Source organism: Quercus robur, chromosome 4, assembly GCF_932294415.1.
Source record: "Quercus robur chromosome 4, dhQueRobu3.1, whole genome shotgun sequence".
NCBI lineage: Eukaryota > Viridiplantae > Streptophyta > Magnoliopsida > Fagales > Fagaceae > Quercus > Quercus robur.
The window spans coordinates 72,334,687-72,351,739 of record NC_065537.1 but is presented as its reverse complement, the minus strand read 5'-3'; the positions used below and the strand labels follow the sequence as shown (position 1 = coordinate 72,351,739).

General features: G+C 35.0%; 1 protein-coding gene across 1 annotated transcript; it reads right to left on the bottom strand.

Annotated features, from left to right (window-relative positions):
- Positions 1 to 8,029: 8,029 nt before the first annotated feature.
- On the bottom strand, positions 8,030 to 10,293 carry LOC126723598 (NADPH:quinone oxidoreductase-like). The gene is made up of 3 exons (XM_050427172.1): positions 9,989 to 10,293; positions 9,718 to 9,906; positions 8,030 to 8,519 (listed from the first exon to the last, which is right to left on the bottom strand). The coding sequence occupies exons 1-3, from the start codon at positions 10,083 to 10,085 to the stop codon at positions 8,209 to 8,211; spliced, it is 597 nt and encodes a 198-aa protein (XP_050283129.1). The 5' UTR covers positions 10,086 to 10,293; the 3' UTR covers positions 8,030 to 8,208.
- Positions 10,294 to 17,053: the final 6,760 nt, after the last annotated feature.

Below are 17,053 nucleotides of genomic sequence, written 5' to 3'. Positions count from 1 at the left end.
GTTGTCAAAAAATTACCAAAAAAAAAAAAAAAAAAAAAAAAAAAAAAGAATTTGCCAAAAGCTGTCAAAAGTTGCCCAAAAAGTTAAGAAGCTGCCAATAACTATGTTGTTAACAAATACATCCATGTGGGGCCCACGTCAGAGAGTTGTCTCCATCAATTCAGTCTATGACTATTGCTCCTCTTCACTTTCTTATTTACAAACTTCACTCCAACCTTAGTCAGTTAGTAATTTTACACCCACCCACCTTCTCACTTCATAAATTTCTTCCATTTTCCTAAACCTCCTCTCTTTTCCTCTCAATTTTTTTTCCTTTTGCACTTGAAGACCACCTCGAGCCCAGTTGAAACCAAGAAGCTGAATTCCGAAACCCAGTTGATCTTTGGGTCTTTCATTAGTAGTCACACCACTTCATAGTTGTATCAGTCCTCTCTCACTGTTCCTACTTATCTCTTTGAATCAAGGATTGAAGTTAATCCTTTCACTGAGTGAGTAAATCTTTATTTTCTATGAAGGTTCATTTATGAAACACAATAAATCCTAGATTTTTTTTTAATTGAAAAAATTTCAACCTATAACGTTAGCAAAATGATGATCTATATTTAAAGGCTACACGAGTGTCAACAGTCCTTGTGCGATAGTCTTAAGTGTAGATATACTTAACACATGAAATCACCATGAAAATTGAAAACTTTTGTTTTTCAGAAGCCATGTAAGAATGCTGGCTTTTATTTTACAAATCATTTCTCTATGTGAAATGGAAAGATTGTGCGTTTTTTTTTTTTTTTTTTTTTTTTTTTTTTTTTTAAAGTGAACTGCATATGTATATTTGTATGAATAACAACTTAGGAAAAAAAATAAAAATAAAAACCAATGGTGGAAATACATGTGAGTGAAAAAAATGTGTGAAAATACGTGTAATGTTGTTTAAAAATTAAAAACATATGCTTAAATACTTGTACCAAACGGACCTAAAAACTCTGAGACAAGAGAGATAGGTTGCTCCCAAGATGAATAATGCGCAGCCCAAGCGCACACCAATATTATGGGCAAAGCAACTGGATAATGAAGGAAATTACAATAAACTGATACATAGCATAAAATTTTGGTCAAGAAGTCTTGATGGATTCAATTATGTCACGTGCATTTTAAAATGTATATACCCTTCCTCATGCTAAATGTATCCTCATGCATGTCATTCTTATACTCCATGTTAGGTGGCAAATGAGATTAGAGTCCGTTGGATTTTTACCTTTTACAATATATAGCAAATGAAATATAGAAGAACTCGAGCATGCTAGTTCAATAGCACTGTCTGATTCTACTAATAAATACAACTTAGGTTTAAATCTCTCTTTATCGGTTATTATAAAAGGAAAAAAAATGAAATATAGGAGGGAACTAAAAGTTAAAAGATTTAGGAATAAGTCTGACCGACCTTGCTCTTGGAAGATGACTTGGTATCATGGAGCATTTACTCAACTGGATCAGTTGTGTTGCATTTGATCAGATAACGGCACATTTGAAATAATTGAGCTGGAGAACACAAATTCTAATTGAATGCGAGATTTCCCATTTCTAATATTAGTCCAAAATGGTTCAAAAAAAATTAAGTTAAATTAAGGCTTCTCAAAAAAAATTTAAAAAATATACCAAAAATCATTAGTTTGGTGTTTAACTGTTGAAGAACCTCCCAACTCTGTCTCTGGTGTTTCTGGTCAGCCTTAATCTCAACAGTGATGAAGTCAACACAACACGCACCGTTTCACTAATGTTCTACGTGATGCGCACCGTTTTACTCATGTCCTAAATGATGCGCACTGTTTTGATCTAAGTTGTGGTGTTTTATTTTAGAATACTAAACGGTGTCGTCTGGCTGTGGGTTCAAGTGTCAATTAGTGTTGGAGGAAATATCAGTTAGAGAGGCAGTTATAATCCCTAAAATCACAGGAATTGATCCGCATAGTTTGGATCTTAATCTATTTTGTTTAGTGATGGATTGTACTCTATAAATAGGATAGTTCTCACTTAGATGTAATTAAGAGCTTGTAATTCAGTCTTTTCTTTAATAAGATTCTTCTTCAACCTCTCGTTTCTTTTTCTCTCTCTCTCTCTCCTTCTTCTTCTCCTTCTTCTTCTTCTTCTTCTTCTTCTTCTTCTTCTTCCTTGTTGAATTCTTCTAGAATTTTCACTGATCTTCTTGGTTATAGTCTTGTTTCATCATTGTATTCACAGAATATTAATTTTCTTCGCGGTATTAGAGCCAGTTGTCACTGAAACAATGGCAACAACAACTTCAACAAGCTCAACAATGGCCTCCTCTTCAACATCATCATCAACTTCAAGTTCTTTAGTGAATGTACTCAATCAAGCACTTCTTCTTCTCTCCAATATGGCCAACATGATGACCATAAAATTGGATAATACAAACTATATATTTTGGAAGCATCATATTACAATGGTGCTCAAAACCTACTCTTTGTTTGAGTTGATTGAAGAACCACAATTGATCCCTGACAAATTTCTCAAATATCTTTTTGGTTCATACACTGCTATGGTGAATCCAGATTTCTTGGTGTGGAAGTCAAAGGAGAAGGCTTTATTAACATTCATGAGCTCAACCTTAACTCCTTCCATTCTAGCACTCGCTATAGGGTGCTCATCATCCTTAGAGGTTTGGAAGGTCTTGGAGAACAAATTCTCCTCCATTTCAAGGTCACATATCATGAACCTTAAAGGTGAGCTTCACAATCTCAAGAAAGGTGCTAAGTATGTGGATGTATATCTACAGAAAATCAAAGTGGTTAGGGATAAATTACTGGCTGTTGAATTAATTGTGGATGATGATGAATTGCTCCACATTACTCTCAAGGGACTCCCTAAGGAGTGCAATGCATTCAGGTCAGTTATAAGGACTAGGTGTACTCTTTTGAGTTTTGATGAACTCTCCACCATGCTCAATGCAGAGGAAGAGTCTCTAAATGAAGATTTTGAGATAAAAGATACTATTTTTGCTATGGCAGCAGCAACTACTCCAAAACCTAACAACAATGGCTTTAATCCATCTTCCAATAGAGGAAGAGGTAAAGGTAACTACAATAATAAAGGTGGCAGAGGTGGAAGAGGATCATCTTACCAGCCTTCTCAATTCACTCATTTCAATCAGTTTCAGCAAGTTAAGCCTAATTCTAATGGAGTTAGGTCAGAAAGACTGATCTGTCAGATATGTGGGAAGGTTGGTCACTCAGCACTTGATTGTTATCATAGGATGGACTATGCTTATCAGGGAAAGCATCCTTCTACCATGCTTGCAACTATGGCCATTGCATCAAATGCTTGCCTCACTCAAGATCAACCTTGGCTTGCTGATAGTGCTACTACAGATCATGTTACATCCAGTCTTAATCATCTCAGTTCTCCTAAACCTTACCATGGTCAAGATCATATTATTGTGGGCAATGGACAAAATCTTCCTATCACACACTTATGTAATGCTTCTCTTTCTCTTCCTCAATCCACATTTCATCTAAATAATGTGCTTAGAGTCCTTTCTATTGCATCCAATCTTGCCTCAGTTCATAAATTTTGTCATGACAATAACTGTTGGTGTTATTTTGATGAAAATATTATTTCCATTCAGGCTTTGGCCATGGGGAAAATACTTTACTAGGGAAGGAGTGAGGATGGAGTTTATCCAATCTACCCTCACAAGGCTACACAGCTTTCTTTATCTTCTAAAGCTTGTAATAGTGTTTCTAATAGTACTGTTTTCAATAAAACTCTTTGGCACTTGAGGCTTGGTCATCCTTCTGATCAAGCTCTCAAACATTTGTTTCCTAATGCCAAATTTCATTTGAATAAGTGCACTGCTATAGATAATTCTTGTACACATTGTTTGTATGGAAAGATGCACAATTTACCCTTTTCTAATTCTTAGTTTACTGCATCAAGTCCATTTGAGCTTATTCATTCTGATTTGTGAGGTTCTACTCCAATGTGTTCAATTAATGGTTTTAAATACTATGTGTTGTTCATTGATCATTACACTAGGTTTACCTGGATTTATTTGTTAAAGTCCAAATCTGAGGTCTTTACCAAGTTTGTTCAATTCAAACCTATGATTGAAAACCAATTTTCTACTAAAATTAAAGTCTTTAGATCAGATGGTGGGGGTGAGTACACCTCTACTGAGTTCAAGACTTATCTTTTGCAGCATGGTATTATTTATATTCTTTCTTGTCTCTACACCACAACAGAATGGTCTTGTTCAAAGGAACCATAGGCACCTTATTGAGACCACCATTTCACTTTTGTCACAAGCTAAAATGCCTTATTCCTATTGGTCTCATGATGTCCTCATTGCAATCACATTAATCAATCTGCTCCCTACATCAATTCTTGATTTTCTTTCTCCTTGGTCTAAACTTTATTCTTCTCCACCTGATATTTCTCAATTAAAAGTGTTTGGGTGTGCATGTTATCCTAATCTCAGGACTTATACCCCTTATAAACTTACACCAAGAACCAAAGAATGTATTTTTCTTGGTTATCCTGTAGGTACTAAGGGCTATCTGTGTCTAGACTTTGAAACTAAATACTTGTATACCTCAAGACATGTACTTTTTGATGAGTTTAAGTTTCCTTTCTCTTACATCAACACATCTCAATCCTCACCTACACCTTCTTCTTTATCTCCTGATCTCACTTGGTTTTCCAATCAATTATTTCTTCACTTTACAAATCAGTCTTCCATCCTAGGTCCACATCCTGTCTCAACTTCTTCCACATCAATTCCTCATTCTGCTCCTTCCTCAAATGTCTCTCCTTCCACTATTTCTCAAGTTGAACCTCTTGCTCATAGTCCACAGTCTCCTATCTTGGCTCCACAACCCTCTAGTGTCTCTACTGATACACTACCTTCCTCAGTCCCTACCCCTAATCTTATCTTAGATTTACAAGTTTTACCATTTGTGCCTCTCAATCAGCACCCTATGTAGACCAGATCTAAGAGTGGCATTTCTAAACCTAAATCCAAATTGTGCTATAAGGCTCTCACGCAGTCCAAATATGCTTCTGATATATTGCATAGGTTCAATATGACCAATTCTAAACCTGTCAAGACTCCTTGCTGTCCATTATCTCGTTTGGTTCCTCATTTTGGTGTTGCCTTATTTGATCCCACTATGTATAGAAGCCTAGTGGGTGCTCTTCAGTATCTCACTTTTACCAGGCTCGTTCTGGCTTTCAGTGTCTATCAGCTTTGCCAATTCATGAGCAAGCCTACTTCTGCTCACTTGGAGGCTGCTAAGCGTGTTCTCAGATATATTAGGGGAACCTTGAATCATGGTATTTGCTTCTCCCCAGGTCCCTTGACCCTCACTACTTTTTCTAATGCAGATTGGGTAGGGGACCATACTGATAGATGCTCTACTACTGGCTTATTGGTCTTTCTTGGTCCTAATCCCATTTCATGGTCAGCGAAGAAACAGAACACTATGTCTAGATCATCTACAAAGGCTGAGTACAAGGCATTGGCTACTTCTGCAGCTAAGCTTTCTTGGCTTCAAATTTTATTCAAGGAGCTCAAGATTTTTCTTCCTTATGTACCTGTTATCTGGTGTGATAATGTTTCTGCCATTACTCTCTCTACCAATCCTGTTTTTCATTCCAAGACAAAGCATTTGGAAGTTCATTATCATTTTATTCGTGAGAGGGTTCTTTGCAAAGATCTCAGTGTTGGTTTTATTTCAGGTAAGGACAATTTAACAGATGTGTTTACTAAGCCCTTACCTGCTCCTCCATTTCTCTTAATTCATTCCAAACTCCTGGCGGATTCCTCCCCTTGTCGTTTAAGGGGGGATGTTGAAGAACCTCCTAACTCTGTCTCTGGTGCTTCTGGTCAGCCTCAATCTCAACAATGATGAAGTCAACACAACACGCACCGTTTCACTAATGTTCTACGTGATGCACACCGTTTTACTTATGCCCTAAATGATGCGCACCATTTTGATCTAAGCTATGGTGTTTTATTCCAGAATACTAAACGATGTTGTCTGGCTGTGGGTTCAAGTGTCAGTTAGTGTTGGAGGGAATATCAGTTAGAGAGGTAGTTATAATCTCTAAAATCACGGGAATTGATCCGCATAGTTTGGATCTTAATCTATTCTGCTTAGTGATGGATTGTACTCTATAAATAGGATAGTTCTCACTCATATGTAATTAAGAGCTTGTAATTCAATCTTTTCTTTAATAAGATTCTTCTTCAACCTCTTGTTTCTCTCTCTCTCTCTCTCTCTCTCTTCTTCTTCTTCTTCTTCTTCTTCTTCTTCTTCTTCTTCTTCTTCTTCTTCCTTGTTGAATTCTTCTAGAATCTTCACTGATCTTCTTAGTTATAGTCTTGTTTCATCATTGTATTCACAAAATATTGATTTTCTTCATTAACCACACCTTGTATGTGTTCTCATTCATAAATACCAATAATACAACCTAATTAGATTTTTAAACACACCTTGCATTGTGTTCTCATTCATAAATATTGTAGAGGGTTGTTTTGAACCCAAGGCCTAGCTCATTATGAATGGGTTAGGATGGGGACCCAATACAACTAATTTGGAGAGATGGGAATGCAGGCCAACATTTTGATTCCTTAAGGAAGCGCCTTTATGATTAAAGAAGTAAGATAGACTTCAAAGATGGCCCAATACTAATAAGAAATAGACAAGGACAGATGAAATTCTTGTTTATTACTCTCCTTGGTTGGCCGAGGATCAAGGGTTCTTGAATGGAGTTGCAACTTGTAGTATGATTCTTCTCTCTTTTCTCTCTCCTATTTTTTCGATCCCCCTCAAGGATGATCTTCCTTCCTATTTATAGCCATTCGAATTGCATCTCAACCTTCCACTTGGAGGGCTACTGATCTTTCTTTGGATACTTGTCCCATCACTACCTTGCTAGTGGTAGTAGAGCAGGTCACAGGTTGTGAGCACTATTTAGGGGTTATTCTATCATTAATGCAACAGATTGAGTTGTTGCAATGCATTTAAAGTGGAGGTGATGGATGTTTTATCTAGAAGTTTTCACTTGCTTTTATTTGTATGTCACTATGGTCTTGCTCTGCTTCCAATCTCATAGCTCCCTCCCGAGAAGTATCTATTCCTCGGCCTCCTTAGGTAGATTTCCATCCTCGGTTTTCCTGATCCACCTAGTACTTCGATTGTCTTGATTGGGTTGGGTTTGATTTGATGCACAATTGGGTCCAATTACACCTCGGGTGGATCCCGTTGATGATTCCTTCTTTTCAAGCTCCCTCCTCCACAAATACCAATAATACAACCTAGGCATCTAGGACTGGAACTCAAACTGAATCATGAAAAATATTGATTGAACCATCACCTTTATAAATCATTATACAAATGCATACAATTACAAACTCGTCGAGAAAGATTATTTTGCAGTAGTGATTCCATTAAAGCAAATGTTGGAAGAAGGGACCTATATATAATTCTTACATTTTATTTATGCTATTTTTGTATGAAATACTTGCTTTCAAGGATTGAACCTGTACAACCATTTCAACAAACGAAAACTTTAATATTGAATCAATCATCTATACCTTACAATCGCATTACAGATTAGGTTATCAAAATGTATCAGTTTATCATATTGTCATACTGTCATACAAAATGTAATTCTACTACAGGTTGGATAGACCCAGTGTATGCTTCTTCTTTGATGGATAAATTCAGTCACAAAACTAAATGGATTGAATCCATGATCTTACTTTCAATTTGTTTATGAGAGGAGACATAACAATTGTTCCAAGGACCATTGGCACTGGCTTTTCTACAAACAACTCTCAGGAAACTTAGCACATGACATGCCAAAAGAACATGAATTCAACTTGTTGTCTTCCCAACTTCACTTTTATAGAAAATAATTAAAAATATATAAACATTAGTAGAAGTAATAAAAAAATAAAAAATAAAAAAAAACTTATCAATTAAGGAATTAACAAAAAGTAGCAAAAGAATTCATGTGGCAAACCTCAACTAGTCTGTTAAAGATTCATTGGTAACTCTAAAATTCGGAATTAAGACTTATTGTTATTATTTTTGTAGTACTATACAAAAAATCAGATAAGTTGTAATCCCAGCATAGTACATATTAAATCACATATTAATTATTTTTCATCTAATTAAAAATCACAAATTATTTCTCAAGCTTTCCTTGGAGGCGCAAAGTAAATGCATGCAAGGATATGAGAATTTCCTTCAACTTCTCCTTGACTGATTCATCAACCAGATCACCATTGCCATCAAACTTCGTAGGAGGTTCGCGTGCATTCAAGAAGAACTCAGGTTTGTTGATGAAATGAAGATCCAGAAAAACTCCAATTTGGCGAAGGTGATACTGTGACCGTTTCCCACCAGAACCTCCTGAAGCACTTACAATTGCAGCTGCTTTGTCAGCGCAAACATTTGGTGGTCTAGATGCCCAGTCAATTGCATTCTTCAATGGAGCTGGTATAGGGGGGAAAGAAAAGAGTTGGCAAAACACAAAGCAGAAATAACAAGCACTTGGTTTAATGGCAATGCATAATCCTAATATCTTGAAAAAAAAAACAATTTAACATATATAGACTGCGAACAAGCACCCCGAGCCACTCTCGTTTTCTTTTTGACAATTGAATAATATAGTGAAGGATCTATCAATGCCATTTACACAAGGGATAGTCAAGTATTCTTGCTCGAGACTTGGGAACAAGGTTAGCATTTCCATTTTCATCCGTTGTAAAATTTTTCCAGTTGACTCAATCATCTCTAGTTCTCTATATACTTACAACTATGCGTAGTACAAAGGATATTATTAGATTAAATGATTAAATTCATCTTCTTCTTTTTTAATTTTTGGACAATCGATCATTTATTATATTATAATATCTGAGCAAGAGGTCTTAGAATCAAATCCTGTTAATAAGTGTAGTTTAGATCCACACGTGAAAAGTGAGTGTCAAATTAAATGATTAAATTCAATATTTTCTTATTGCTTAAGTTTTCAAGATAATTTTTCTCAAAATCTTTTTAAAATAAAAATTGGTAATTTATCAGATATTGGAGATGAAAGGGTGCTCATCTCTGCCGAAAGTATGCATACGCCTAATAAATCAGCTTTGTATTTGACAAGAATGAAGAATAAATATATCAACAAAATAGTGCCAGAAATTGAAATCTTAAGAATTGCTATAGTAAAAGCCAATTTCACAAGAACAAATGTCAACAACTCTTGAATCAGTGACAGAAAGCAATACGATCGAAGAGGATAATATTAAATTGCAGCATTACACAGCTCTATGCCAGAGACAGCACGCACGCAATATAGACAATCAACTTTACAACAGATGACCAGAATAATCAAGATAAAAAAGGAAAGAAAGTTCCAAGCATCTTGGCTCTACAAAGGACATCAATGATTGATCAATAAGCATTGGGGAAGAATTTACAGAAACTGGTCCCCAAAATGTTTTTTTATTATGCTGAAGCTCCTAATAAAAAGTGTCATTTCGATAAAACCCATGGGGGTTGGGTTGGTGAACATTGAAATTTATCCAAAATAAATTCAACTACCCATGACAAAAATTTGTAGACCAAAACTGAAAAGTTGCAAACCAAACCAATTTTCCAAGACTAATGAATAAAAAGAAGGTATAGAAAGGAGTACCTGAGACTGAGTAGTTGCACTCGGGCGAGGCAAAGAGAATGGAATCAGCTTCTTTAATCTTCTGGCGGAAAGCTTCCACGGCTGTTGGGAAAGTTCCCTCTCCTTCTAAATCAGTGTTGAGCATAGGCAAAGGTTCAATGTCTATGTACTCTATTTCCAAGCCATTGATGGACTTGCTCAGCTCGATTGCTATAACCAAACACACAAAAAATCGGAACCCAACTCCCAAAAACAAAGAAAAAAAAACGAAAAACAAAAGCTGGGAAAGTACCAGAACGAACAAGGCCACGGTTATACGAGCCTTTGCGAAGAGACCCACATAGAGCCGCCACTTTAACTCTTGGTGTTGCGGCTACAACTGCCTCCATAGCGCTCTCTCTCTCTCACTCTCTCAGTCTCAGTTCTCTGATTCTCTCTTCTTTCCTGTTTCTGTGTGCGCCTGAAGGATGTGTCAGTATTTAGAAAAGCTGAGAAAATAGTTTTTGACTTTTTGACGAAGAAAAGTATGAGCACTAGCAATGGAGTGTAGTATAAGAAACTAAATTTGTGATTGAAATGAATGATCTGTTATTAATGGAATGATCTGTGTACTTATATACCCAAACGGAGCATGTGCCTAAATAAACTGCTATGCACGTGTGAACACATTCTAACAATTTATCTAACTACCACACGTGAGTCATTAGCCTATCTTTAGTTAGGTACAAAACTACAAGAAGCTTACAAGACAAAACCAACTATGCTACATCCTTATTCTGTAGTTTAGGCATATCTATACAACTCTTAATTCTCTTCAACTGTGCTGTATCAGATTCACTAGTTAAACAATCAGTTAGCTCTTCAATCTTCACATTTGTTACTTTGGCACTTGCTGCTACATCGTCAAAGGGTCTTGCTTGATCTGATGTACACTGATGCTCTGTTGATGCATTGTCTGCTGCACTGTGATGCAGCTTGGGCTGCATCAGTGTGGCACCTGAGGCACCTGATGCACATGTAACAAAACTTGCTGATGCTTTTGAACTTTGACATGTAGACACCCAGTTACTATTTTATAACTTTAACCATCCAAAATCCACTCCATGAGTTTGTAAATTTAAAAAAATTACAACCTATAAATAATAAGGTTGTATATATAAGTTCATCGAAAAAAAGTAAAGTTAAGTTGTAAAAAAAATATTATTTTAATATGTGGTTATGTGTGAAGAGAAAAGTGAGTAGGTGAAAAAGAGATAATAATATTTTTTATTATTTTATTAGGTAGTTTATATTATTTTATTAAGTTGTATGTAAAAATAAAAACTGGGATATAGGGTGAGTTGTAAAATAGGTTGGTAAAATAGATAAAATAGTATTTGAGGATGCAAAATAGGTTTTTATTTTTTTATTTTTTTTCCATCCCCGGGTGCTAACGCTCTTAGAGCATCTCCAACAAATTCTTCAATTTTTTGTACTGTTTGGAGAATAAACAGTGACTTTTACTTTTTAACTACCTACTTTTTCAAATACACTTTTCAACAGATTTTCTTTCTCATTTAAATATTATATCTTTATTCATTCTTTATTCTTTTTTTATCATCATTTATTCTTCCTATATTCATCCCAACAATTATGTTACGTCTACAACATTTTTCGCAATACTTTCACAACAAAATTTATGTGAAAAGTTGTTACTAGTTCTAATTTAAATCCACTACTGAAATTATTTTTTTACTCACCAATATTAACTAATAACAATCTGTTACTTAAAATTTATTGTGAAAATATTGTGATAACATTTCTCAATTAGGATTTTTTATTCTTTATATTATTTCTCCTTTCTCTCATTTCATTTCATCCATACGTTTCATTTTTTTTTCTTGTTTTTCTCCTCCACACATGTTGTCCTATCTCTATCCCCCCCTTCTTTTATTTTCTTTTTCTCCCTCATTCAAGAACATTCCAACAGCTCATTCTCTCTTTGTTTTCTCCAGCACTCTTGCCTTTTTTTTTTTTTTTTTTTTACTTGATTCCAGAACATTCGTCCCCAACGCAGTCCAGATGGGGCATCTTCACCCCAAAGCAGCTGGCTCAGCCTGAAGCCGTCGCTCATCTTTGTCCCCCAACACAGTCCAGATGGGTCAGATGGCTTCCGTCTTCTGTCTTCTTCTTTTTTCTTTTTTCTTTTATTGTTATGATTTGATTAATTTTTAAATTGTGTTTTTGAGTTTGTATTCTGATAATCTGATTATGCTTGAGTTTAGAGATGTTTGAGAGAAAGATTGTTGTGTTTGTAGCCGTTGTGTTTGTAGCTGTGAGAGGAGGGAAAAAGAATTTTTTTAAATTTTTTTATTGAGATTTATGAATTTTTTAAGTATAAAAATTCATTTGGAGTTGCTACAATGTTCTCTGCATCTAGAGAAGCACTGTAGCAACTTCAAAAAAAATTTGGAAAAAATTTGGGTTTAGAGAATCTGTTGGAGGGTGAATAGTGGGTTAACAGTGAAGTTTTCTCTCCAAAAAATAGATATAGACTATCTGCTGGAGATGCTTTTAGTCAATGTATATTAATATTAAGTAAATTTTGCATATTCAAGTTAAAAAATATCATCCGCATAGTTGGGTAAAGTGGTAAATAGCTAAAAAATATCATCCACATAGTTGGGTAAAGTGGTAAATTAGTATAAAATAAAATATGAATCATAGTAACCAACTAATTATACATGGTTATTATTCACATAAAAATTCATTTTTTAATACTTCTTTATTCATATAAGATAGGAAGAAGGAGAAATGATTTAAGAGAGTAATAAAAAATTGATAAAAATTAATATTTTAATAAAATATAGTATAAAATAGATAATTTAATGTATGTATTTTTTAAAAATGGTTACGTAAAAAAAAGTAGATTCCTATGTAAGTATAAGTGCTTGTGAAGTGTGGAGAGCAAGGGTCGGGATTTAAGTCTCTAGGAGGGAGTTTCACACACATATACACATAGATTAAGTTAGAATAGAATTATATCTTGTATAAAAAAATGAAAAATAAAACAGACAAATTCTTGCATAAACTGATGCAAATACTCTTACATTTTAAGATTTATCCATTTGTTTTTCTAAATTTAAAAGCGTATAATCTAAAACAACATTTAAAATTTTAAATGACGTAGTTATATGCATATTGTAAGATTTAAAAATTAAATTAACAATAAAATAGATGAAATGGACAATTTTGAAATGAAAATGATTCTATTCCGAATTTTGATATGTGTAAACGAAGAAAATTGGTATAAACATGAAATTACAAAATATCCCATTGTTACAAACTACAATAAAGGCATAATACTAGTTATTTAAATGTATGCTTCAACTTTTTCATTTTCTGTAATCTATTTTAAACATGTGTGATGAAACACTAGGAACATTATTTTTTTTTTCTAACATTTATGTCCTTCTACTTTTTCATCCACTATATTTATTTAAATGGCAATAATGTAGAGGAGTGGAGAGACTGAGGATGCTAATGTGGTTGGTTTTAAATTATTAGGAGAAACTACACTATTGGTCCCTGAAGTTTACCTTCTAAGCTCAATTGGTCCCTTAAGTTTCAAGTTAGCACCATTGCTCTCTCAAGTTTAAAAATCAAGCAATATTAGTCTTTTTGCTAACTATGATTAATAGTGTTATTGCCTACGTGATTAATGGAATAATGAAGTGGCATGTGGCAACTTAAGTGTCAAATGACACATCACTTATTTAATTATAAGATTGCCATGTAATCTTTAATTGATTATTATTTATTTTAATAATTTTTTTTAAGTGATTGGCTTCAGGATTTTGGCCTCCCTTCCTCTTATTGCCTTTCTCTACTCTGCCGTCTTCCGGTCCTCCAATAGAGTCACCAAACCACCTCAAAAAGCCAACAAAATTATGGTGGTAAAGTGAGTAGATTTACTCTCTCTCTTAAATCTGGATTGTTGACCACAGATCCTTTCTATCAATAGGAGTAGTCTAAGATGGTGATGACAATTTTGCCCTACCCCACTTAACTCGACCCTCCCTACTTCACCCCGCACGGGTTTTCCCCGCCCCACAAAGGTGATGGGCGGGGATGGAGCAAGATTTTAGCCCCGCACCACGGGGCAGGGCGAGGATGAGTTTAGACTTTTTAGACCCACCCCGCCCCACCCCACCCCCACCCCCACCCCCACCCCACCCCACGTTACTAAGGGTAATAATTATAAATTTTTTATATCCTAAAACTCTACTATTCATCCTACTATTTAAACAAACATATCAATATTAGCTTATTTTATTCTACCCAATGTGGTTCTCTACCTTTATTTTGTTAGGCGTTATCCATGAGTTTTTTATTTTATTTTATTTTATTTTTTGTGATTGTCTTGTTAAACACTTGGATATATTATTCAATTTTTTCTAAAAATTGATTTGATTTGATGGGATAAATTTAGTTTTAATTTCAAGTATATTTTTATTAATGAAATAGGTTTCATTAAAAAAATTGTACTAGTTGTAAGGAAAATTAACAAAAAATAGAGTTTTAAGGGATGGGGCGGGGCTTCGCAGGGCCCTAAGGGGTGGGGATGGGGTGAGAAAGTTTTCCCCATCATGCAGGGCAGGGCGGAAATGGGGCAAAACAAAATCATGCAGAACGAGGACGATGACCCCATCTTTCGGCCCCTCTCCACCCCATTGCCATCCCTAGTCTAAGATTGGGTGTAAAATACCCCAAAAAAGATTTATGCAATAAAAAGAAACTGGTGATCCCACGTAGATTGGTATGGGGCTTTGCAAAAACTTTTTTTTTTTTTTTTTTTTAAATCTTAATATAATACCTAAAATCATTCAAATATTTGAAGACTAACCATATAGATTTAAATATTTTTGTCATTTGTAGATCCTTGGAAATAGAGCTTAAGAACAAAGAAAATACAGAGAACTTTAGAGATAGCTGCTGACGGAGATTGGTAAAGGACATAGATGTGCTTGTGCTGGCTAATACAGTAACAAAAACTGTTTGGAACAATAGGAATGAGTGGCTAACGATGGTGGTGGAAGTGGCAGCAACACCTGTTCGGAAAAGAGAAGAGAAAAGGAAGACGAAGGGTTGGTTGGGTCCCAATGAGTCACATGCTAAGTTGGCAAATTCACAAACTTTACCCATCAGATTATAAAAGTCAAAATATGATACATCATTATTCCATTAGCTACATAAGAATAAAATTAACAGAAGTTAATAAAAGGACTAACATAACTCATTTTTTAAACTTAAGAGACCAATAATGCTTATTTAAAACTTTAGGGACTAATTGTGCTCCTAAGGTAAACTTGTCCCTAATTGTGCTCCTAAGGTAAACTTTAGGAACCAATAATGTAGTTTCGCCAAATTATTAAGAGAAATGTTAGTGTTATAAAAAGTTTTACATTTTTTGCCACAATTAGTCATGTGGTAAGTTGTAAATAGTAGAAAAAAAAAATTAATGGGACAATGGAAGTATACATCTCCAATATTCACAACTCATTATGTGATAAATTGTGATAAAAGTTGGGAAATTTTTTGTGACATTATCATTTTTTAATTATTAACTACGTAAGTGATGAGGTCAGAAGAAAAGATCTGGTATGTTGACATGTGAGGTTGGTCTGTTACGTAAGTGATGAGGTGATAATAATAGGGTAAAAAGAGAGTTTCTTGTTAGTGCAATTGAATGTTGATTGTTGACACGTGGAAATGGTATGGTAAAGGATTGTGTCCCAATGTTTTGGGGCACTGGCTGAATGAAGTTGTCCTCATGTAATAGAATAGAATATAATCTTTTTGATAATCAATAGAATAGAATATAATTGGTTGCCCCAATATATATCTTGTGCATAACATAAGTCTTTCGATTGATTAAAAGTAACGGTAGAACCACAACTTTTATTATAACTTGCTTAGGTGGTAAGTTGTGAATGGTAGAATTGTGGACTCACATGAACCTACCACTTTTATTCAACCATCCTATAACACACACCTAGCATCTAAGTGGAGACACACCTAGCATCTAAGAGTGGTCCACTGAGAGAATTTATAACAAGTATGTATGGTAAAGGGTCATAGGTGACAAATGACAAGTACTTTTGCTTGGACAAAGTTTGTGGACACTAGACGCAACTATTGTGCCACAACTCTGACGTGGTAGGCATGAATGGTGGATTCATGTGAAAACACTAATACTCACAATCGATCACATCAAAGTTGTGGGAAAAATTATGACACAAAAGTTGTAATCATAGAAGAATCGTTGGACAAAATATTCCATTATTTTCTTCATGACAAGGAAAATCTTGAATCGATCATCTATATCTTATAATAGCATTACATATTAGGTTATCAACATGTTATCACTTAATCATATTGTAGGGGCAAGGGTCCAAGATCGTATATTGGGCCTTAGGCTTTATTTGAGGATACAAATGGGTCTGAGGAGAAGCAAATAATCATGAAATATTCCCGAACCAAGGCCCATTAGCATAGAGCAAATGAAGGGTCATCCGAGGAGTACATCCTCCTCAGACTTAATGAATAGGGTTCAAAATATATAATCCAGCAACTAAAGTGATCTTCCAGAAAGCTTCAATGACATAGATGTACTTCGCGGACACATGAGAAGGAGGAAAACCTAAAAATATCTAAGAGAAGGCTATCACCATCACATTAAATGCACTGTAGCTACTTTTCTGCCTCTGAACAGTGTTACCTTGGCAACTGCAACTCATAGAGAGTTAGAGAGAGTGTCTGATGGGACAAGTACTCAAGTAGAGCTTCGGATGATCAACAAGTGGAGGGTAAAGAATATTTAAACGAGGATATATAAGGTGAAGGACTCTTTCATGGAGAGGGGGAGAAAAAAAGATAAAAGAATCTGAACCATTCTGATATTTGAGAGTGATCATCATACATAGATTTAACCTCCTAGGACTGAAAGTTTATTGATATCAACGTCCTTGGTTTGTGTTTGACTGCCATACAATTTAATACTAGCCGTTGTCCAACTTGTTAGGACCTAGTTCTTTGACCCATTCTCTACAAATTCATTGTATTGGGTTCCTTGGACCAAGACTCCATACATTTTGGGCTTGGGCCTCAAATTGTGACCCTACACATATAATTATGAAAAATGTAATTCTGCTACAGGTTGGGTAGACCTAGTGTGCTTATATTCTTATTTTTGATAGATAAATTCAAAAGTCATAAACCTAATTAAATGGATTGAACCCATGATCACACTTTCAATTTATTTATGAGGGAAGACACGTCATTTGGTCCAAGGACCACTGGCACTGGCTTGTCATCA

Bases quoted from the DNA above. Each gene is read 5' to 3' on its own strand.
- LOC126723598 (XM_050427172.1), bottom strand. From the start codon at position 10,085: ATGGAGGCAGTTGTAGCCGCAACACCAAGAGTTAAAGTGGCGGCTCTA. The intron at 9,907-9,988 runs GTACTTTCCCAG...GTTTGGTTATAG, and splicing joins CCGTGGCCTTGTTCGTTCTG to CAATCGAGCTGAGCAAGTCC. The intron at 8,520-9,717 runs GTACTCCTTTCT...CCCCTATACCAG, and splicing joins GTGCAACTACTCAGTCTCAG to CTCCATTGAAGAATGCAATT.